The 23558-nt window shown below is 43.0% G+C and overlaps 1 protein-coding gene across 13 annotated transcripts in view; it reads right to left on the reverse strand.

The window, feature by feature from the left end:
- PTPRK (protein tyrosine phosphatase receptor type K) overlaps window positions 1–23558 on the reverse strand; it is a 445942-nt gene that overhangs the window by 279302 nt on the left and 143082 nt on the right. For all 13 annotated transcript variants that reach the window (XM_073575792.1, XM_073575782.1, XM_073575786.1 and 10 more), the window contains exon 4: window positions 11150–11231. In XM_073575792.1, the coding sequence (XP_073431893.1) occupies window positions 11150–11231 (82 nt within the window). The remainder of the gene's footprint in view (window positions 1–11149; window positions 11232–23558) is intronic.

The following is a 23558-nucleotide window of genomic DNA, read 5'->3' on the forward strand; positions in this document are numbered from 1 at the left end:
GAATGAGGTGGCCGCAGCGTTGATGGATGGCTGGGACAGCGCCACAGCATCCGCCAAAAAGGCGTTTAGTGAGTATTTCCCTGCTCTGTATTGTGCCGCAGTGACTGTTGTCCTTGACGGCACTGTTGGGTTTCGTGCTAGGCGTATTCTAGCAGGAAACCCAACAGTGTCATCGTGGTCTACAGTGACTGCTTTGAGTATTGTATTGCTACATTGTGCCGCAGTGACTGTTGTCCTTGACGGCACTGTTGGGTTTCGTGCTAGGCGTATTCTAGCAGGAAACCCAACAGTGTCATCGGGGTCTACAGTGACTGCTTTGAGTATTGTATTGCTACATTGTGCCGCAGTGACTGTTGTCCTTGACGGCACTGTTGGGTTTCGTGCTAGGCGTATTCTAGCAGGAAACCCAACAGTGTCATCGGGGTCTACAGTGACTGCTTTGAGTATTGTATTGCTACATTGTGCCGCAGTGACTGTTGTCCTTGACGGCACTGTTGGGTTTCGTGCTAGGCGTATTCTAGCAGGAAACCCAACAGTGTCATCGTGGTCTACAGTGACTGCTTTGAGTATTGTATTGCTACATTGTGCCGCAGTGACTGTTGTCCTTGACGGCACTGTTGGGTTTCGTGCTAGGCGTATTCTAGCAGGAAACCCAACAGTGTCATCGTGGTCTACAGTGACTGCTTTGAGTATTGTATTGCTACATTGTGCCGCAGTGACTGTTGTCCTTGACGGCACTGTTGGGTTTCGTGCTAGGCGTATTCTAGCAGGAAACCCAACAGTGTCATCGTGGTCTACAGTGACTGCTTTGAGTATTGTATTGCTACATTGTGCCGCAGTGACTGTTGTCCTTGACGGCACTGTTGGGTTTCGTGCTAGGCGTATTCTAGCAGGAAACCCAACAGTGTCATCGTGGTCTACAGTGACTGCTTTGAGTATTGTATTGCTACATTGTGCCGCAGTGACTGTTGTCCTTGACGGCACTGTTGGGTTTCGTGCTAGGTGTATTCTAGCAGGAAACCCAACAGTGTCATCGGGGTGTACAGTGACTGCTTTGAGTATTGTATTGCTAAATTGTGAAGCAGTGACTGTTGTACTTGACGGCACTGTTTTTTTTTATCAACAGTGGACAAAGTCCGAACACGTTGGCGTTCGATCAAGGACCGCTTCAACAGTGATGTTCGTGCTGAGGGCCAGGTTCGCAGTGGATCTGCGTCAAGGACCAGAACTAGATACCGTCACTATCACGCGTTGCAGTTCCTAAGACCGGTCCTTGCCACAAGATCGTAAGTATTATACATTTTGGGTTTTTATTTTTATTAATCTGTGTTTTTCTAATCCACAGCTGATGCTTCTTGTAAAGGCATGGTAGTAATGATTTTCCTTTCTTCCACAGCACCTGGAGCAGCACCCTGCAACCTGGCCCTGGAGCGGTCCTTCGTCGGACGTCCTCTGACCCGTCCCAGCCATCCGACAGCCAGGAAGCACCTTGCAGGTCCCACACACACACAGCTGGTGACCAGGAAGCTGGGCCATCAGGTGTTCCCCTGTCCCAGGTCTCTGCCACTGGTTATGCGGGCACTACCCGCCAGCGGCAGAGGGCCTTGGACAGGAATGTCTTGCCCGAGTTTATGCATTTGAGCGAGACATTTAATTCCAGCCTCAAGTCACTGTCCGACAGAGTTGAAAGCGGTTTTGCACTGATGGAACGTGGTTTTAACCACTTTGAACACCGCTTCAATTCTGTAGAACAGCGCCTTGACCGTCTGGAGGCCGACCTCAACAGACCAGCACACCATTTTTTTAGTAAGATTGAAAAGGGCATGGCGGAACACCTTAGTCCTGATCAACAGCTGAATGTGCTGCAGGCCTGCAACAATGCTTTCTTGCAGGCTATGCAGCATAATCGGTACGGTCAGCAGTCAGTGGTGTCCTTTCCACCTGTGCCACCATTGACTCGCTTCACCTCACTACCGACTTGTGCTGCATACCACTGCACGGACACCTCTCTTCAAAGGCTGGACACCCACCGTTACACCACCACAAGTCTGAGTGCAGCTGGTCACTTCACCGACACCACCATGGCAAGCGCTGCTCCTGTCTGGAGCACCACCGCCAATCCCATGCATGCGTGGAGCTCAGCCACCACTAGGCAAACATGGAACAGCCCTGCCGCTACAACAACATGTAGTAGCCCTGCCACCACCACTCTGCAAACCTGGGCCATCACTGCCGCCACCAGTCCTCCTGCAAGGACGAGCACTGACCAAGAAGAGCAGCATCAGCCACCTCAGCAGCAGCAGCCAACTCAGCAGACGCCACCTCAGCAGCAGCAGCCACCTCAGCAGCAGCCGCCACCTCAGCAGCAGCAGCAACCACCTCAGCAGCAGCCGCCACCTCAGCAGCAGCAGCAACCACCTCAGCAGCAGCAACCACCTCAGCAGCAGCTGCCACCTCAGCAGCAGCCGCCACCTCAGCAGCAGCCGCCACCTCAGCAGCAGCCGCAACCTCTGCAGCAGCAGCCGCCACCTCAGCAGCAGCAGCCATACCAGCAGACGGGGGACCTACATTCCATATTTGCCCCTACTTCAAGGCGAAATCAATCAAGGCGGGCATTGGGCCAAAGTCGGTCCAGGCACACAAGCCTACGGCGACATGCCATTACAACTAATGTAACTGAACAGATTTCCTCTCCTACAAGTGTTCCAAGTTTAATTCCCTTAACTGGACTACCTTCCCCCACAAGTTTTGTTGCCCCTTCCCCTCAAACACCGTCTTCAACTGCAAGTGTTGCATATTCCCTGCACACCCCCAAATTGAAACCATCTGCCCCCAAACGCCGTAAAAAATAATTTTTAAATTTTTTTTTTGTGATAAAAAATAAATTTACATTTGTGGTTCACCATTAATAAGTTTCATTAATGTTGTTTGCGCCGCTCACACACACTGATGGGTAAATACATGTTAAAAACCAACCCAAGGGCTAGTATAGTCATATGTGAAATAACATGGACTAGTATAGTCATTCAAAGGCCTAGTGTAATAACTCTAGTTTTACCAAATAGAATCTGGTTTCATGAAAAACAAATTGTTGAAACTTGTCTAAAAAATAAAGTTTCTTTCTAGTTTCACCACTTTGTTTTTGGTGAAACAAGATGCTAGTTGTTTAAAATGCTAGTTGTTAAAAATCGAGTTATTACAGTAGGCCTTGGTATGACTATACTAGGCCGTGGTATTTCACATATACTACTAGCCCCAAGGCCTAGTATACTCATATTTGAAATACCACGGCCTAGTATAGTCATTCCAAGGCCTAGTGTAATAACTCTAGTTTTACAAAATAGAATCTGGTTTCATGAAAAACAAACTGTTGAAACTTGTCTAAAAAATAAGTTTCTTTCTAGTTTCACCAGTTTGTTTTTGGTGAAACAAGATGCTAGTTGTTAAAAATCGAGTTATTACAGTAGGCCTTGGTATGACTATACTAGGCCGTGGTATTTCACATATACTACTAGCCCCAAGGCCTAGTATACTCATATTTGAAATACCACGGCCTAGTATAGTCATTCCAAGGCCTAGTGTAATAACTCTAGTTTTACAAAATAGAATCTGGTTTCATGAAAAACAAACTGTTGAAACTTGTCTAAAAAATAAGTTTCTTTCTAGTTTCACCAGTTTGTTTTTGGTGAAACAAGATGCTAGTTGTTAAAAATCGAGTTATTACAGTAGGCCTTGGTATGACTATACTAGGCCGTGGTATTTCACATATACTACTAGCCCCAAGGCCTAGTATACTCATATTTGAAATACCACGGCCTAGTATAGTCATTCCAAGGCCTAGTGTAATAACTCTAGTTTTACAAAATAGAATCTGGTTTCATGAAAAACAAACTGTTGAAACTTGTCTAAAAAATAAGTTTCTTTCTAGTTTCACCAGTTTGTTTTTGGTGAAACAAGATGCTAGTTGTTAAAAATCGAGTTATTACAGTAGGCCTTGGTATGACTATACTAGGCCGTGGTATTTCACATATACTACTAGCCCCAAGGCCTAGTATACTCATATTTGAAATACCACGGCCTAGTATAGTCATTCCAAGGCCTAGTGTAATAACTCTAGTTTTACAAAATAGAATCTGGTTTCATGAAAAACAAACTGTTGAAACTTGTCTAAAAAATAAGTTTCTTTCTAGTTTCACCAGTTTGTTTTTGGTGAAACAAGATGCTAGTTGTTAAAAATCGAGTTATTACAGTAGGCCTTGGTATGACTATACTAGGCCGTGGTATTTCACATATTACTATACTACTAGCCCCAAGGCCTAGTATACTCATATTTGAAATACCACGGCCTAGTATAGTCATTCAAAGGCCTAGTGTAATAACTTTTAATGGAGCAGATTACATTCATCCACTCAATGCTGACTTGTATTCCCCATGGACTTTCATTGGGGTTGGGTTTTGAGTGTTGTGTTTTGAGAAAATCACATACTTTGTTTTAAACTATTTGCACAATTTTATCTTGAAAAAAAATGGTTTCCTGATTCATGGCCTGCAGCTTTGCTCATTCCAATATATTTAACGCAGACTAGCAATGCTGCATTTTAACTCGTATGTGTATTTACCTGCCCAGGTGTGTGAACATAATAAAATTCAGTTATACATGGGAAGTTTTTTAATTAATCGGAGTTTAAAAAATATAGTGCACTCAGTAATGGTATCAAATAAGGATTTTTATTACCATAAACAACAACATTACACCATTTCATCTTGCCAGTGCACCCGTCCTACATCAGAAATAAAGTAGGCCGCAAATTTGTCCCTCATTTGGCCAACTTCAACGGATGACCTGAGAGTGTGCTGAGTGAATTCAGGCAATGGGTTAGGAGCATCATCGTCCAGTTCAAAGGTCGGGTGCTCTTTAGCCATCACAAAGTTATGTAGAACCACACAGGCCTTCACCACCTCATCGACTGTTTCAAGTTTAAGATTAATGGCCGTGCCCAGAATTCGCCATCTGGAAACAAGAATCCCAAAAGCACACTCGACAGTTCTTCTGGCCCTGGTCAGCCTGTAATTAAAAATTTTTTTGGTGTGGTCCAAGTCCCGGCTGGAGTAGGGTTTCAGTAAGTTTCCGCACATTTGAAAAGCCTCATCGCCAACCATTACAAAGGGCAGTGGCGGAGCTTCGGTGTGAGGAAGAGGCCGTGGCATAGGGAAATTAAATTGGTTGCCATACAACCTCCGGCCCATGTCTGAGTTTTTAAAAGCCTGCGAGTCATTACCACGGCCAAATGCTCCAATGTCCACTGCTACAAACATACATCCGGCATCCGCAATTGCAATGAGTACTATTGAAAAGTACTTTTTGTAATTATAGTACTCAGATCCCGTTCTTTGGGGTTTGATGATCCGTATGTGTTTCCCATCAACAGCTCCCAAACAGTTGGGAAAATTGCATACTGTCCAGAATTTGTCAGCAATTTCCATCCACTTTTCAGCGGTGGGCAGGGGCATAAATTCTGGGCAAAGAACATTCCAGAGAGCCCGGCAGGTGTCAGCAACAATTCCAGACAAGGTAGAGATTCCAATACGGTACTGGAAGTGTAGTGAGGATAGGGTTTCTCCAGTCGCCAGGAATCTGTGAACAGACAAAGAAGTAAAATTAATATTTATGTATATTATTTTTAAAAACTATAAAAAAAATATTAGTACATTCACGAAAACTAATTACCCAAGGTTTTGAATACTAAATTTACAAAAAAAAACATCAGACCACACCCCTTTGTTTTTAAAACATACCGTAATGTCACCAGTAGCCGTTCCTCAGGAGGAATCGCACGACGGAGCTGTGTGTCCTGTCTCCGGATGGATTGTTGGACACGAGCAAGCAAATCCATGAAACTTTCGTGGGACATCCGGATATAATCAGTAAATTTCTCCGGGTTTGCACGTAGCTCGCTGTAGAGGGTGTGGTATGCCCCACGGCTCTCCCGGAGTTCAACAATCGGATGTATCCACAAACGCCGCCGTCTTCGCTGCCTCTCTCTCTTCCTTTGTTCATGGCAAGCAACTGCATACGCCTGAGCCATCGCGATGTCCAAATCCAAGTTGAAGTGAAAACTCTTCCAGCGCAGATCCATGGTCACGAGAAGAATCAAGCAAATGTGAAGAATACTGTAGACAGGGTGTATATATATTAACATACCACACCCACAATGAAGTCCCATTGGTCTTGTGTGTTGTTGAATGGTTGTTTTTTCTTTTTTGTGGGGTTTTTCCAAAATCTGTAAAAAAACGCAAACGCACAAAAAACGCATACAAACGCGCAAAAACGCTGCGTTTTTTTCCTGCATGCGCATTAAAATGCTGGAAAAAAACGCAGCGTTTGTATGCATTTGTATGCGTTTTTTTAATGCGTTTTTTTGCGGGAAAAACGCGCTGCAAAAAAAAGCAAGTGTGAAACTAGCCTAAGTAGGATCAGTGTCAGACAAGTAACTAACACAAAATAGTAAAACTGAACTTTGTCTCCTAATAAACATGTTAGCAGCTGTAGCTCTCACAGCTCTGCTGTATTGTAACAATATTACAGCCCTGTCTGCCTGTGAGATGGAAGCTGAAGCTAGGAGGAACCTGCAGATGTGTCAGGTATAATCACACACAGCTCTGCAGTGAGATCAGAGAGTGGCAATCTCATATCACACTGGTAATATCCCCTTTCATTTAAAATAATCTCTGGAGGCAGACTCTCATGCAGATCAGTTTCCGGTCCAAGTCCTTAACAGCTCATTTATACATAAGAGAAACATGGATTTCTCTGGAATAAAATATTGGATCGCAGATATCAAAGTGTCATTTTATTCAGCCTTCCATGACCTACATCTCTTTTTTCTACACTACGCTGCTCTCATAAAAGGTAGCAAAAACCTGGTAACAGATTCATTTAATGCTATGTTTGCCGAGTGCGCAAGTCACCACACAGAGTTATTTTAACAAATTTGACAGGCATGGCAAAAACTTGCCAATGGGTTGGATGAGCAAAGTGTAAAATAAGTCTGCATATAATATATGAGGTCAACTCAAAATATAGGTGCATTTACACTGCAGGACTATCGTGAACGAGTGCTCCTAAATTCATGATATCACAGTGCAAACTGGCTGACAATCATCCTACAAATAGCAGAACGCTCCTTTGTTCGGTGTAAACTTTTGGTTTGTGTAAACCTGTCCTGTTATCCCAAGAACAATGGCAATCTATGCACACTGAATGATCGGTTACACACGGTTCAGTGCACATCTGAACCGTGCTCAGCCTGTGGAAACGTTGCCGATCAGCGGGTGTTTAAAGTCCCCTTTACATTTAGCGATGCACCAGCGATCCCGACAACGATACGACCCAGTCAGGATCGCTGGTGCATCGCTAAATGGTCGCTAGTGAGCTGCCAAACAGGCAGATCTCACAGCGATGCAGCAGCGATACAGCGGTCGTTACTTACCTTTCAGACGCGGCGATCCTGACGTCCTCCCCCTGACGTCCACACGTCACTCGTCGGCGCCACAGGAAGCGCCCGACGAGAAATGGAGCTGCGCGATCAACGACAGACAGCGGGGGAGCCGGTCGGAGGTAAGTATCACACATAGCGATATCGCTGCTGCGTCACCAAATCGGTGATGCTTTAGCGATATTGCTAGCGATATCGCTATGTGTAAAACCCCCTTAACACTGTGCTTTGTGCGGTGTAAATACACCCCAAATTTTTGAGTGGGTATAGGAGCAGGTTTGACAAAACACAGTTGGTCATAGTGTACTCTTAACATTTATAACGAGGGGGGTAGTATTCCCTAGAGCCATCTACATGAAGAGTGCATCTTCATTAAAAGGTATTGCAGCCACAAATGAAACAAACTAATTAAGACCCAGCACAAATAAAGCATTTATTCTTATAATTAAGGATTAGCACTCATTTACTTAGGTCTTCTTTCACAGATGAGATTAGTCAGTAATTAATGTAGAAAGCACATCATTTTCCGCACGAAGCGACAAACAATAGAGGTTTAAACTGCTATTGTTTCAGACTCATTGTGTTAAAGAAGTGTCAATGTAAAAACACAAAATTTCTGCACAAGTGCTACTGGCATATTATACTGATGGACACAGGCTTAATAAGTGCCTAAATCTTTATAAATATATTAAAAAAGAAAAAAAGTCAAGTTCCCTTTAAATTGCAAGCAGATCGGCGGGATCTGGGACAGGAGTAGAGTATTGGTTTGATAGAAAGCCTATGCTATGTTCTGAACTGTGCTCCGTTCTGTGTGCTTCCTTCACCTGAGCTCCAAACTTTCGGGCAGAGCTTGGAGTAATGGGATCCCCTACCAATTGTATGCAATTGAAAGGGCACAAAAAAAAAAAAAAAGGGTTGTAAAGGTTTAGTTACTCTTTAACCCCTTAATGACTATAGCTTTATTCGATTTTTCGTTTTTCGCTCCCCTTTTTTCCAGAGCCATAACTTTTTATATTTCCATCAATATGGCAATGTGAGGGCTTATTTTTTGTTAAACGAGTTGTACTTTTGAATGACACCATTGGTTTTACCATGTCGTGTACTCAAAAACAAGAAAAAAATACCAAGTGCGGTGAAATTGCAATCCCACACTTGTTTTTTGCTTGTTTATTTTGCTAGGTTCCCTAAATGCTAAAACTGACCTTCCATTATTATTCTCGAGGGCATTACGAGGTCGTAGACACCAAACATGTCTGGGTTCTCTTTTATCTAAGTGGTGAAAAAAAAATTCCAAAGTTTGCTTTAAAAAAAAAAATTTCCGAGACCAGCAGCGTCTCCAGTTTTCAATATCTGGGGCCGGGTGAGAGCTTATGTTTTGTGTGCCAGACTGACGTTTTTAACGATACCACTTTTGTGCAGATACGTTCTTTTGATAGCCCTTTATTGCATTTTAATGCAATGTCACGGCAACCCAAAAAAATGTAATTATGGCATTCTGAATTTTTTTTTTATCGCTACGCCATTTAGCAATCGGGTTAATCCTTTTTTTTTTATTGATAGATCGGGTGATTCTGAACGCGGCGATATCTAATATGTGTATGTGTGAATTTTTTTATTGTTTTATTTTGATTGGGGCGAAAGGGGGGTGATTTGAAATTATTTTTTTTTTTTACTTTTTTTTTTTTTCCATTTTTAAACACTTTTTTTCTTTAACTTTTAGCTTGCTTCAATAGCCTCCATAGGAGGCTAGAAGCATGCCATACTTGATCGGCTCTGCTACACATAGGCAATGTTCAGATCGCCCATATGTAGTAGATTTACAGCACTGCTATGAGCGCCGACCACAGGGTGGCGCTCATAACAATGTGCCGGCAACAACCATAGAGGTCTCTATGAGACCTCTGGTTGTCAAGGCAACACATCGCTGACCCCAGAATCAGGTGAAGGGGGTCGGAGATGCGCTCACTTCCTGCCCGGCGGCCGGAAGAGGTAGTTAAATGTGCGCTGTCAGCGTTTGACAGCGGGATTTAACTAGTTAATAGGCACAGGCGGATCGCGATTCTGCTCGCGCCTATTGCAGGCACATGTCAGTTGTTTATAATAGCTGACATGTCGCATCTTTGAGGTGGGCTCATCGCCAGAGCCCACCTCAAAGCAGGGGACACTGACCGCTGACGTACTATCCAGTCAGCGGTCGGAAAGGGGTTAAAGGCTATGTACACCTTCGGAAAGAAGTTTTGTTTTTTGTTTTTTTTAATTCTGCCATTCCTTATTTAAAAAAAGCACTCCCCCCCCCCCCCCCATTACATCCTCTTAATATTTTACAATCATCATGTTATACAGCTCTGTGCACTTACAACTGCTCATTTTGCCTTTCTATCCAGCTATTTCTTCTGTCTACTCTCCTCTATGTAGAAACAGGAAGACTATTTTTCCCTGCAGGACTCATTCTCCTCTTCAGTTTCTGACCCAGCTGAGCCCTCTTTTCCCCTGCCATGGATTTTTGCAGCGACTTATGCGTCAAACTGGAAAAATTGATCTCCTGTTTCTATATAGAGCTTAGAAGGATTCAGCTAGTCAGTTTATAATCACGTGATGTCATAGACCAAAGAGAATAATTAACTGGGTAGAAAGGCAAAATGAACAATTGTAAGTACAGAGTCATATGATGATTGTAAGATATTAAGAGGATAAAAACTTTGATGGGAGTGCTTCTTTAATTTTATAAAAATTTTGCTTCTGCAGAGTGTCTATACATCACTTATCTAACCAAAGGTTTTTGTAGAAATGTTACAAATTTGCCAAAGTTTCTGGTCAGTTCTGACGGCCTTACTGCTCTCAGTTTTTAGGCTCATTCAAATGTCCATTTGTCTTGTACGAGTTCTATCCTTGCTTTTTCATAGATTGAACACAAACTCATTAAAGTGTCTAAGGGGCAATTTACATATCTGTGTTTTTAAGCAGACCTCACATCCATCCTTTATTACTGGGATATCCAAGAAATATCATTTCTCCTTGCGGAGAATGACATGCTAAGCATGTCGAGGCGAGGAGACTTAAAAGCCGCAATGCTCCGCTGGGAAATATGCAAATTGTCTCTTCAGAGAGGAAGAGGACTAGAACTCTAGTGCCACCTATTGGAAGTAGCAATCCTAAAAGTCAATGTTGACACTTTAATGAGCCTTGTTACATGACTTAGGAACACAGTGTCTGCAAACTGAGATTCTGGCTTGGCTTTTATCCTAAGTCATTTAACAAGGTTCGTTAAAGGGTCAACATTGACTTCTAGGATTGCTACTTCCAATAGGTGGCACTAGAGTTCTAGTCCTCTTCCACTCTGAAGAGACAATTTGCACAATTACTGGGAGACACACACACGACATATCCAGCCTATATTACAGAGAGAGACACTACCAAAAGAGAAATCTGAAACTTGGAAAAGGCTGCAAACTGTACATCAGAGTGACTGAAAATAAATGAAAGAATAAAGATTGCAGACAGAAAAAGGATTTTTTTTTCATTTAAAACAAGAAAAAAAACCTTTTCCACGTCAAAGGTGTCCACAGACTTTAAACAAATACACACATATATATATATATACACACACACACACACACACACACACACACACACACACACACACACACACTTACCACATGGGTAGCTCAGAACCTGGATGTCATCTATGGCAATATATCCCCCTCTCCCGCCTGAAGCTTCAGCTTCAAAGATTACCTGTAATACACAGAAAAAGAAAAAAAAAATGTTTACTGCGGTCTTTTCTTAAACATTTATTCTGAAAGTACTTAAAATATTAAAGTTAAAGCACAATATGTCCAAAAAGTGGAATGTTACAGATGCAGCCATGTCGTATAGGGCGCAGCACACAGTATCAGACATGGGCAGAGTCATCAAACTCTACAGCCAAAATGAAGAGCCAGGGAAAATGGATGCGTGTAGAAGTGATTGCACTTGTGAATTACGCCGCTATGCTGCCACGCTGCACTCCGCTTTGGACATTGGATGAGATTTCTCTTCTTGGGTTGGGTTCAGCCATTTTTCCCCTCATTCAATCTTTTAGGCCCTGAAGCAAGCTATTTCCATGTAGATCGGCCATAAAAGTATTCTGGGGAAGAGCGGACGTATAAATATGCAGAGCACGGTATGAAACCTCATCAGCAGAGACGTGAGAAGCGCACACTTCACTTTGCTAGCGAATTGGGAAACATCCATTTACAAAGCAGGCAATATTTCTAAAGGTACGTCCAGGAGAAGGGATTTTTTCTCAGTGCGCTGCCAGTAAGAAACAGACTGCACCCGAACCCAGGGTTCAAATACATACAGGTCAGTGATGGAAGAAAAATCACAATAAGGACAGGCTTGCTCTGAAGTACAGCATTTATAGGAGGCTGCTCATGCGATCATCCGCATTTCCAGAGATTTACCATGGCTGTCTGAACTTACCCTAAGGCTACATTCACACATTCATATTTCTCATCTTTGCAGTTTACAAACAGACAGTATAATGACCCATAGAGTTTAATGAAACCATTCACACATTCGTGTAAACAGAATCTGTCGGCACGTTTTTGTTATGTAATCTGAGAGCAGCATGATGTAGGGGCAGCAACCCTGGTTCCAGGGATATATTACTTATTGGGTTGGTTGGTGCAGTTTTGACAAATTCCACGCTTTCTCTGCTGTAGATGTAGCAGTGCTATGAACGCTACAGTGTATAACCCCACCCACACCCCCAGTGGCAGTTTCCTGTGTATACTGCACATGGTCAGCAATCTGACATCAATGGTGTGGGCGGGGTTATGCAGATTAGCAGGACTGGCTTGCAAGTCCTTTAGAGATAATCTCTTGCTAATAAAACACTGATTGTATTGAAACTACAGCAAACAGCCTAATAAATGACATCCCTGTAATCAGGCTCTGTGCCCCTATATTATACTGCTCAGACTGAATAGAAAACAGTTAACAGAGTAACTAATCTGTATGTCTATTCCATTAAACTTTGGGTATTTCCTATTCTCATCTGTTTTTGTGGATCACACGCACCCTTTAGGCTAAGTGCACACGTACCGGAACTCTCGCGGAAATTACCGCGAGAATTCCGGAATTCCAGTCCGCGGGAAAATCGCATTTTAAATTCCTGCGATTTTCCCACAGAAAAACTAGCATTTTGCAAGCGTAATTAGCTTGCAAAATGCTAGCGTTCTCCAAGCGATCTGTAGCATCGCTGGGAGAACTGATTGACAGATTGACGAGTGTGACCAACTTTTTACTACTGAGGCCGCCTATGCAGCATCAGTAGTAAAAGATAAAATGCAAAAAAAAAAATAGTGTTATTCTTACCCTCCGACGTCCCGCGCATCCGTTCCCAGTAATCCTTTGCGAAAATGCCCGCGATGACGTCAGTTCTCGCGGGATCGCGACGTCTCGCGGTTATTCGCGATGACATCGCGCGAATGACCGCGAGACTTCGCGATCCCGCGAGAACGGACGCCATCGCGGGCATTTTCGCAAAGGACTACTGGGAACGGGAGCGTGAAGAGAAGCGGAAAGACTGCGCGAGACGTCGGAGGGTGAGAAAAACAATATTTTTTATTTTTAAATTCTATTTTTTACAGGGGTATGGTACCCAAAGCCCGGAGGACAGTCTCCTCTCCTCCGGACCGTGGGTACCATCCGCAATTGTTCTGCTTACTTTCCGGATGGTGTACACAGCCACATGCGGGAAATAAGCAGAACAATGCATTCCTATGGGTGCGGGATCGCCGCGATTCCGCAAATTAATGAGCATGCTGCGGTTTTTACCGCGAAGCGATTCCGCCGCGGTAAAAACCGCAGCATTAGCACAGCATTGCGGAATCCCATAGGAATGCATGGGATGCTTATTTTTCGCGTTTTCGCGGCAAAATCGCGCGGTTAAAACAGCCGCGGAAACGCGAAAAAAACGCCACGTGTGAACTCAGCCTTAAAGGGAGCCTATCATGTGTAAAATTGCTATTTACTTGCAGATATAGCATTATGTTATCTGGTGGCGAGAGACTTCTGAATCCATATAGTGTGCGGTGTGCATGCTCTCAGAATTATACGGTATTGCTGGTGGTCACGTGACTGCAAGCATGCGTTTTGTATACTTCCTGCCACATTACAACTAGACGTGCGCAGGTTCTCTAAATTCAAATAAACACACTTTTATCAATGAAAATTATTCACTAGATGGAGGCCCGATGCAAGAGGGCGGTAATGTCACGATGGGGACAGGCTTTGTAACATTGAGAATCATTCCCCCCATGTGCTCACACACCAATCCACTCTCTCTTTCCCCATGTGCTGACTTCTCCTGTCTGTGCTCTCTTCTTTGACCTGTCTACCCCATGTGCTATCCCCCTTGTCTGCTGTCTCTCTACTTCCTGTGCTGTCCCCACTCTGTGCTGTCTCTCTCACCCCTGTGTCTGACCATGTACAGAACATACCACAGCTCCTGGGCAGGGCAGGAAGCAAATGACAATTCTGACATTACAGCAGGAGATCACGGAGTATACATTTTAAGAGGTAAAATATTATTTAAAAACAGTCAGTGAAATATTTTACCTCACAAAATGAATCCTCTGTGATCCCCTGCTGTAATGTCAGTATTGCATTTTACCTCCGCCCCTGCCCAGGAGATGTGGGGGGGAGAAGGAGCCGGGGGGGGGGGGAGAGAAGGAGCCGGGGGGGGGGGGAGAGAAGGAGCCGGGGGGGGGGGGGAGAAGGAGCCGGGGGGGGGGGGGAGAAGGAGCCAGGGGGGGGGGGGAGAAGGAGCCGGGGGGGGGGGGGGGGAGAAAAGGAGCCGGGGAGCCCATTATCCTGTTTGGAGCATTATATGGGGCCCATTATCCTGTATGGAGCATTATGTGGGGCCCATTATCCTGTTTGGAGCATTGCATGGTGTCCATTATTCTGTATGTTGCATTATATGGGTCCCATTTTACAGTACGGAGCATTATATGGGGCCCATTATCCAGTATGGAGCATTATATGGGGCCTATTATCCTGTATGGAGCATTATATGGGGCCCATTATCCTGTATGGAGCATTATATGGGGCCCATTATCCTGTTTGGAACATTACATGGTGTCCATTATTCTGTATGGAGCATTATATTGGGCCCATTATTCTGTATGGAGCATTATATTGGGCCCATTTTCTGTATGGAGTTATGTATTGAGCACTGTATGGGGCCCATTATTCTGTATAGACCATTATATGATGCCCATTATTATGTAAGGAGCATTATATGAGGACCCTTTTTCTGTATGAAGCAATATATGGAGTCCATTATTCTGTATGAAGCAATATATGGCCAGGCGAGGAAGCAAATGACAATTCTGACATTACAGCAGGGAATTGCAGAGGATACATTTTAAGAGGTAAAATATTGTTTAAAAATATTGTAGGATCGCTACTACCAATAGGTGGCGCTGTAGAGTAAAAGTCCTCTTTCTTTCTGAAGAGGCAATTTGCATGCTTAAAAACAGTCAGTGAAATATTTTACCTCACAAAATGAATCCTCTGTGATCCCCTGCTGTAATGTCAGTATTGCATTTTACTTCCGCCCCTGCCCTGGAGATGTGGTATGCTCCGTACACGGTCAGACACAGACAATTTTTAAAATGAACTTTCGATCGTGAGAAAAACCCCTTTAATGTGACCGGCTTCCTCAGCCTGTAGACACGTCGCGCATCTGCCGCCGGGATCAACCAAATGATTCACTGCTCCTGCGCGGAATTCGCGCAGGCGCAGTGCAACGGTGTTCCACTGGTCTTACCGCACAAGAGGGCTGCGTGAAAGTGAGAGTGTGGTACTACGGTGTATAGTGTGCGCGCGTGTGGTACTACGGTGTATAGTGTGCGCGCGTGTGGTACATACGGTGTATAGTGTGTGCGTGCGCGCGCGCGCGTGCGTGCGTGTGTGTGTGTGTGTGGTACATACGGTGTATAGTGTGTGCGCGCGCGTATGGTGCGTACGGCGTATAGAGTGTGTGTATTTCCATATTGAGACAGCAATCACTTGGGTCTCCCAATATGGCGGTCGGTGAACTTCTTCCGCTTAGACATCTGGACAGAACAGGAAATGAAAACATTACGGCTGTGTGCGCACACAGCGTTTTTTTAGCGGATTTGCCAATAAATCCACTATAAAAATACAAAAAATAAGCTTCCCATTCATTTCTATGCTTTTTTGCACTTTTTGTGCATACTGATGCGTTTTTTTACCGCGAAAAAAACGCTTTGCGGTAAAAAAACGCAGCATGCTCATTAATTTCGCGAATTTTTCCGCATTTCTGGCCATTTTTATGGGTCTGGAACCGCACGGAAAAACGCATAAAACGCACGTTTTTTTGCGCAAAAACCACGCAGAAAAAAACGTGCAGTTTCTGGGAAGGGAGTCCGGTTTTTAAGCAGAAATTTTCTGCTACGTGTGCACATAGCCTACAAGGCAATTATATGAATAGATTAATCTGAGAACGCCTTATATCTTACTACTGTCTATTTAACAGAACCCCCACTTCGCCCGCTCCATAGCCCCATCTGTTAATGGCCTCATGCAACTTAAAACATCAACTCTTATACAGATATACACCAACTCGAAGACACGTGTAACTTTACGTAGTATGGCCGAAAGAACATTTTTTCCTGGAAAAAGTCAATATTCTGTTAATTTAATTCCATGTGTTTCCACTAAACAAATTTCATTCCAAGGAAGACCAATTAAATTAGGTATAAAAAGCATAAATTATGGCAACACTCATGTGAGCCCTTCAGAACATTATGAAAGGGGTATTTCCATCTCAAAGATTCAATCCCAATATGTAGTATGTGGAATAATATTAGCAAATGCCTCCAGTTGTAGTACATTTCTTTTGATGATCTATGCCTCTTAACCCATGTGCAAGGCATTGTAGTAGGTGAGATATCCATGGTTACGACCACTAACAGCTGTCACTACTGTATATGAGTGGTCACAACCATATCTAAGCTACTGCAATGCCCTGCACATGGGGTATGTGGCATAGCTTATCAGAAGAGCTATACTACATTTCTAATTCAATGTATTTACTACTACTACCACTTCTTATTGGGATAAGACTTTGGAAATGGGAGTACACCTTTATGCAATAAAAAATGACAATGCGCCACAATAAATTCAAAAGGTTAGGCGATAACTATAGCTTATCAGAAGAACTATACTACATCTCTAATTAAACGTATTTACTACTACTACTTCGTATTGGTATAAGACTTTGTAAATGGGAATACACCTTTATGCAATAGAAAATGACAATGCTCCACAATAAATTCAATAGGTTAGGCGATAACTTACTGATTGGGGGATCCTACTGCTGAGACCTGAACTGATCAGGAAGAAGGGGGTATTTTCTATCCCAGTTTCAAAATTTAGCAGCAGGTAGGATGCCTGACAGGGCCGGCGTACCCGGGCAAGTGCCGGGGCCCTGGCGAGAAGGGGGGGCCCACGCAGCACCTGAACAAGTTTTTTTTTATTATTATTATTTATAAGTCCGGGGTCTGTCCCCCTCTCTCCGCCCTCCGCAAAACATCTTACTGACCACTATGTTTTTTCCTGTGAGAGCGCGTGGTCCACGTTACCACTCATTAAGGTCATGAATATGGACGCCACTCCTCTCTCATAGGCGTGGCGCCCATATTCATGACCTTAATGAGCGGTACCACGTGACCGTGCGCTCTCACAGAAAAAAGTTACCGGCGTTGAGCATGAGCGTCGGAGGGCCCGGGGGGAGAATGAGCGTCGGCAGGAGTGGGGGGTTGGGAAGAATGAGCAGGGGGTGGGAAAATGAGCGTGGGTGAGGGGGGGAGAATGAGCGGGGGTGAGAATGAGCGGGGGTGAGAATGAGAATGAGCGGGGGTGAGAATGAGCGGGGGTGGGGAGGGAGAATGAGCGGGGGTGAGGGGGGGGGAGAATGAGCGGGGGTGGGACAATGAGCGGGGGTAGAAGGAGCGGGGGTGGGGGAGAAGGAGCGGGGGGCCCATTATCCTGTTTGGTGCATTATATGGGGCCCATTATGCAGTATGGAGCATTACATGGTGTCCATTATTCTGTATGGAGCATTATATGGGGCCCATTATACAGTACAGAGCATTATATGGGACCCATTATCCTGTTTGGAGCATTATATGGGGCCCATTATCCTGTTTGGAGCATTGCATGGTGTCCATTATTCTGTATGGAGCATTATATTGGGCCCATTTTCTGTATGGAGTTATGTATGGAGCACTGTATGGGGCCCATTATTCTGTATAGACCATTATATGATGCCCATTATTATGTAAGGAGCATTATATGAGGACCCTTTTTCTGTATGAAGCAATATATGGAGCCCATTATTCTGTATGAAGCAATATATGGGGCTCATTATACTGTATGAAGCAATATATGGGGCTCATTCTGTATGGAGCATTATATGAGGCTCATTATTCTGTATGAAGCAATATTTGGGGCTCATTATATTGTATGGAGCATTATATGAGGCCCATTATTCCATATGAAGCAATATTTGGGGCTCATTATATTGTATGGAGCATTATATGAGTCCCATTATTCTGTATGAAGCAATATTTGGGGCTCATTGTATGTAGCATTATATGAGGCCCATTATTCTGTATGAAGCAATATTTGGGGCTCATTCTGTATGGAGCAATATATGGAGCTCATTATTTTGTATGGAGCATTATATTGGGCCTGTTATTCTGTATGGAGCATTATATTGGGTCCATTTTTCTGTATGGAGCATTATATGGTTTCCATTATTCTGTATGGAGCATTATATGAGGCCCACTTTCTGTATGGAGTTCTGTATGGAGCATTGAATGGGGCCCATTATTCTGTATAGACCATTATATGATGCCCATTATTATGTAAGGAGCATTATATGAGGACCCTTTTTCTGTATGAAGCAATATAAGGGGCCCATTATGTATGAAGCAATATTTGGGGCTCATATTGTATGGAGCATTATATGAGCCCATTATTCTGGATGAAGCAATATTTGGGGTTCATTCTGTATGGAGCATTATATTGGACCTATTATTCTGTATGGAGCATTATATGGTTTCCATTATTCTGTATGGAGCATTATATGAGGCTCATTCTGTATGGAGCATTATATTGGACCTATTATTCTGTATGGAGCATTATATGGTTTCCATTATTCTGTATGGAGCATTATATGAGGCCCATTTTCTGTATGGAGTTCTGTATAGAGCATTGTATGGGGCCCATTATTCTGTACAGACCATTATATGATGCCCATTATTATGTAGGGAGCATTATAGGAGGACCCTTTTTCTGTATGAAGCAATATATGGGGCCCATTATTCTGTATGAAGCAATATATGAGGCTCATTATACTGTATGAAGCAATATATGGGGCCCATATACTGGGAATCCTGCACCATGGGCATTAGGTTATCATTGGTTGTTTTTCTGAACATGCATTTGATATTCTTTGTATATAACATAACGTGGCCACTTAACCTGAAGTACACCGATGTATATTGAGGATTAGTTTATTAGCTTATTAACCCCTATTATATTGGCACTGGTCTGCAGCAATGTACTGATGCACATGTCATGTGGCCATTTGGTCTACAGCACATCAGTGTGTATTGAGGATTAGTTCATTAAATCCTATTATATTGGCATTAGCCTGCAGTATATTTGTATATAGATATTTTACACACTATTATGCTCATATTGTGTGGCCATTTGGTCTACAGCACATCAGTGTAGATTATATTGGCACTGGCCTGTAACATATATACATAGAGTTTTTACATATCTTTTATTCAAATTTGCATTGCATGTTTCTTTGTGTGCCCATCTTTACGGAAAAAATTTTTGGTATATGCTAGCTTTTGGCATAAACATTGTATTTTTTGGCATATTTAATAATTTTCATTACCTAAAAACCCTATGATGATATATATCATTTAAACCCCATATAGTGGTCCCAATTTTGGAGACCTTTGGATATTTTGCACTTTATTGTCTAATATTATGTTGATGTGATTTATTATATATTTTGCACTTGGCCTTAAATTGTTTTATTTTTTGCACTCACTTTATTAGTAAATTTACATTTGCAGATATTTTCTTTTGTCTTGCTCATTGCACTATATATATTTTTTTTCCTTGGATATTTACCTATGACTATATAGAATAATATATTTCCATGTGCAATATACAGGTGCTACATTGGTTCCCAGTATTGCCCTTTCCAATTTGGTATTTGTGTACTCACCATTTTTTTGTATATGTTTTAATTATGTGAATAAAATATTTATTTTTAATATCGGACACCTGTTTGATTTGGTTTTTCGTAGTTTGATCTGGTCTTTTTTCCCCGAATTGTCCTTCTAATTTGTCCATTTGTGCATAAAATTTGATTATTTGGATTTATAGTTTACAATATGTATACTGAGATAGGAAATGCACCTTTGTCTTGAATTTTCTATGGCATTTACCAGCTACTGCAAGTAGCAATCCTAAGAGTCAGCCTTGGCCCTTTAAAGGATCTTGCCTCATGACTTAAGATAGGACGCTAAACCAGAAACATGTTATGAGGTTTTTGCCCAAAACAGGAGAATTGGTTCGGCTGGGTGAGAGGCTTTGATGGGGTGTCTAGAGGGTAAAGTTTCTCATTAAGGAGATGTGAAGTTGGTATCGAGCGACTTATAGGTGATGCACTGATCCCATTGGAATCTGAATATGCAAGTACCCTCTTCAGAGGAAAAGAAGACAGGAACTATGGTGCCACCAATTGGAGTAGCAATCCTAGAAGTCAATGGGCAACCCTTTAAAAAGGCCTTCTCAGAGAAGCCAAACCTGAAATTCCATTTGCAGACACGTGTTTCAGGAGTGTTTGCCCAGTCATTGAAAAGCACAACTGGTTTGGTTTGGTTGGGTGAGTGGCCACTGACATGGGTCCGAGCGGTAAAGTTTCTCTATTCGCCAAATTATTGCTCTCCACAAAGAGAAACTTTACCTTTTAGCCCACTTTAGAAGATGAGGAATATACTTGCTGGAAGATGAGAGTTTGTGCCTAGCAGGCCGCATAATTGAATTATTGAGGATTAATTTGATAAGGATGGTGAAAAGGAAGCAGTAGTTATGGCTATTATATAAACAGTTAAATACTTAGAAACATGAAGTCAAGGCAGTCTGTCTATAAAATCTGCAAAAATCTTTATTTCGTCATATAACATTCTTTAAACATCAATAAAAATAGATTGCAATATAGAAAAATCAAGATGAATGATGAAGGACTCTGGTAAGACGAGATTAGGGGCTATACATAGCAGTATAAGGGGACTCAGGAAGCCCACGTGAAACGCGCGTTGGGGCTGTGAGTCAGGAGTCACGCAGGGATTCATATAGGCAAGAACTATTCCTGTACCATTCAGTTTACAAACATGTCCCTTATAGGTTTGAGTCTATTAATCATGCATTAAGGTGAATTTCACCATAATGATTAATAGTCCTGACACTAGTCCTGATGTTTAGACCTCTTGACCTTTTAAAGGTGTATTCACATCTTTACAAACTGGGATAGAAACTTCCTTTTTGATTTTAGGTTCACCATTGCCATGATCCTTATATTACTATGTGTTGACCCTATACTCGTCTTATCACTGTTCGTCATCATTAATCTTGATGTTTCTATATTACTATCTGTTTTTATTGAGGTTTAAAAAATGTTGTTTTTTACATTGCAAACATTACATTGCAGAAACAGTAGGCTTTTTATGAAGACGACAGCCCAGACTTGCTCCATGTAATTCCTATGTGACCCCTGGGCAATTACTATATAGCAACAACAAAATTCAATTTCACATACGCTAATTATTCCCTTCAAACACAATCACAGAGGGTCCGGCCCTCAATTTACACATTTAATAAGTAAAATAAAATATATCAACAGCTTTTAAAATAATTCAACAAGTGTGAAATCCCACAAGTCTATAAATATACCAGCTGCGATATGTGGTGAGAAAATAATTGACAATATGGCCATAGGTGTAAAGGTCCTTTCCCAATCCAGGGAGGATCTGGTACCCGAAGAGCAGTACAGCTGTCGGCAGAAGGGTGTATGCAGAGACATTTACTAGAAGAGGGTGGAATGATAAGTGGTAATGAAGGAAACACTGAATCTTCTGTTTGACAATGCAAACAAAATGCCACAACACATGCAGGGGCTGCCTTGTTGGTTAGGCAATCCCTGCGCAGCTGTCGAACAGCCGTAAGACATGCAGCCGCGGGGACTCGGACATACGGTTAGGGAACACCGGAGAAACTCTGTTAGCATCGAGCACGTTCACTCATCACTAGTGGATGCTCAATGTGTATAGGTTGGTGTGTTTGTTTTATGTATATAATAGGCCCCAGCAGCTTTGCGGTCCCGGAGAGAGACCCAGCGATCATGTGACTGCCCGGTCCTACAGAAGAATTTGGCCGTGCCGATGCGTCTGTCCACGGCACAATGCTACAATGTAGTTGGGAAATGAGAAAACAGATGTTGAAAGTTAAGTTCTGTCTGCAAAACAGTGAGTCTGCCTCTTCGACAATGTACATCTGAATGAGGCTTATCTGAGGTTTTCCCGGACAGAAAACGTACCCATTATAGGTTATGGGGATGTTCACATTTCACCTGCTGCCTATAGAAGTCTATGGATTAGGGAAAACAAGCTGTATTGAAAGCAGTATAAAGAAAAGAAACAAGTAAAACTGCTAAAAATTTGGGATAAGACTCAATGATCATAAATACCGCAATTCCTCATGTACATACAACTTATCCTGAAGTGTCACCGACAACAACAGGTACCCTTGTAATATCTAGCAGGTGGTATACACCGAATAACTGGGCAGCTTACATAAGAACACACGTGGAACTTCTAGAAGTGGGTCATGTTGTAGTTTGAAGGGCACTCACTCAGCTGTGAGGATACAGGCACTAGTCCATATGTATTGTAATAAAGATAAAAGTGAGCTAGCAATGCATTGCACAGGCAAGATAGACACACAATTGTCACATCTTTAAAAGGGTTATATTATACAAATATTACAAAATAGGAACTATTGCTTTTTAGTGTATTAACTGGTAAACAACAATATCTGGTAGAAAAATAAGAGCTTCTCTTACTGGCGGTAGAAATGACATTGCTCTTAATGGGATCGTTTTGTCTCCACCGGGCATAACATTGGACTTCTGATCTAAATCTAACAGCATCTCTATACTGACCCTTTCCTTGTCGACTTGAAGCCCCGCAGAGTTTGCATGGCTTTAAAGAGTTTGCACGATCTAAGCAAGCTCTGACTGCATTAGCACCAAGCTCCTATTGCAAAATAGTAAAAGTAAGATTTGTAAGGAAGAAAAGTGTGCTATTCATAGATAAGAAGGAGACATTATCAGGGGGCTGGCTGCTGCTAAAAGCCAGGAACAGGTCACATCCCCTCACCACGGACTGCAGAGAAGGAGACATTATCAGGGGGCTGGCTGCTGCTAAAAGCCAGGAACAGGTCACATCCCCTCACCGCGGACTGCAGAGAAGGAGACATCAGGGGGCGGGCTGCTGCTAAAAGCCAGGAACAGGTCACATCCCCTCACCGCGGACTGCAGAGAAGGAGACATCATCAGGGGGCTGGCTGCTACTAAAAGCCAGGAACAGGCCACATCCCCTCACCTCGGACTGCAGACAAGGAGACATCATCAGGGGGCTGGCAGCTACTAAAAGCCAGGAACAGGCCACGTCCCCTCACCACAGTCTGCAGACAAGGAGACATCATCAGAGGGCTGGCTGCTGCTAAAAGCGAGGAACAGGCCACGTCACCTCACCTCGGACTGCAGACAAGCAGACATCATCAGGGGGCTGGCTGCTGCTAAAAGCCAGGAACAGGCCACGTCCCCTCACCACGGTCTGCAGACAAGGAGACATCATGAGGGGGCGGACTGCTGCTAAAAGCCAGGAACAG

The sequence above is a fragment of the Dendrobates tinctorius genome, unplaced genomic scaffold, assembly GCF_039654945.1.
Source record: "Dendrobates tinctorius isolate UK_male_01 unplaced genomic scaffold, ASM3965494v1 ptg000046l, whole genome shotgun sequence".
Classification (NCBI taxonomy): domain Eukaryota; kingdom Metazoa; phylum Chordata; class Amphibia; order Anura; family Dendrobatidae; genus Dendrobates; species Dendrobates tinctorius.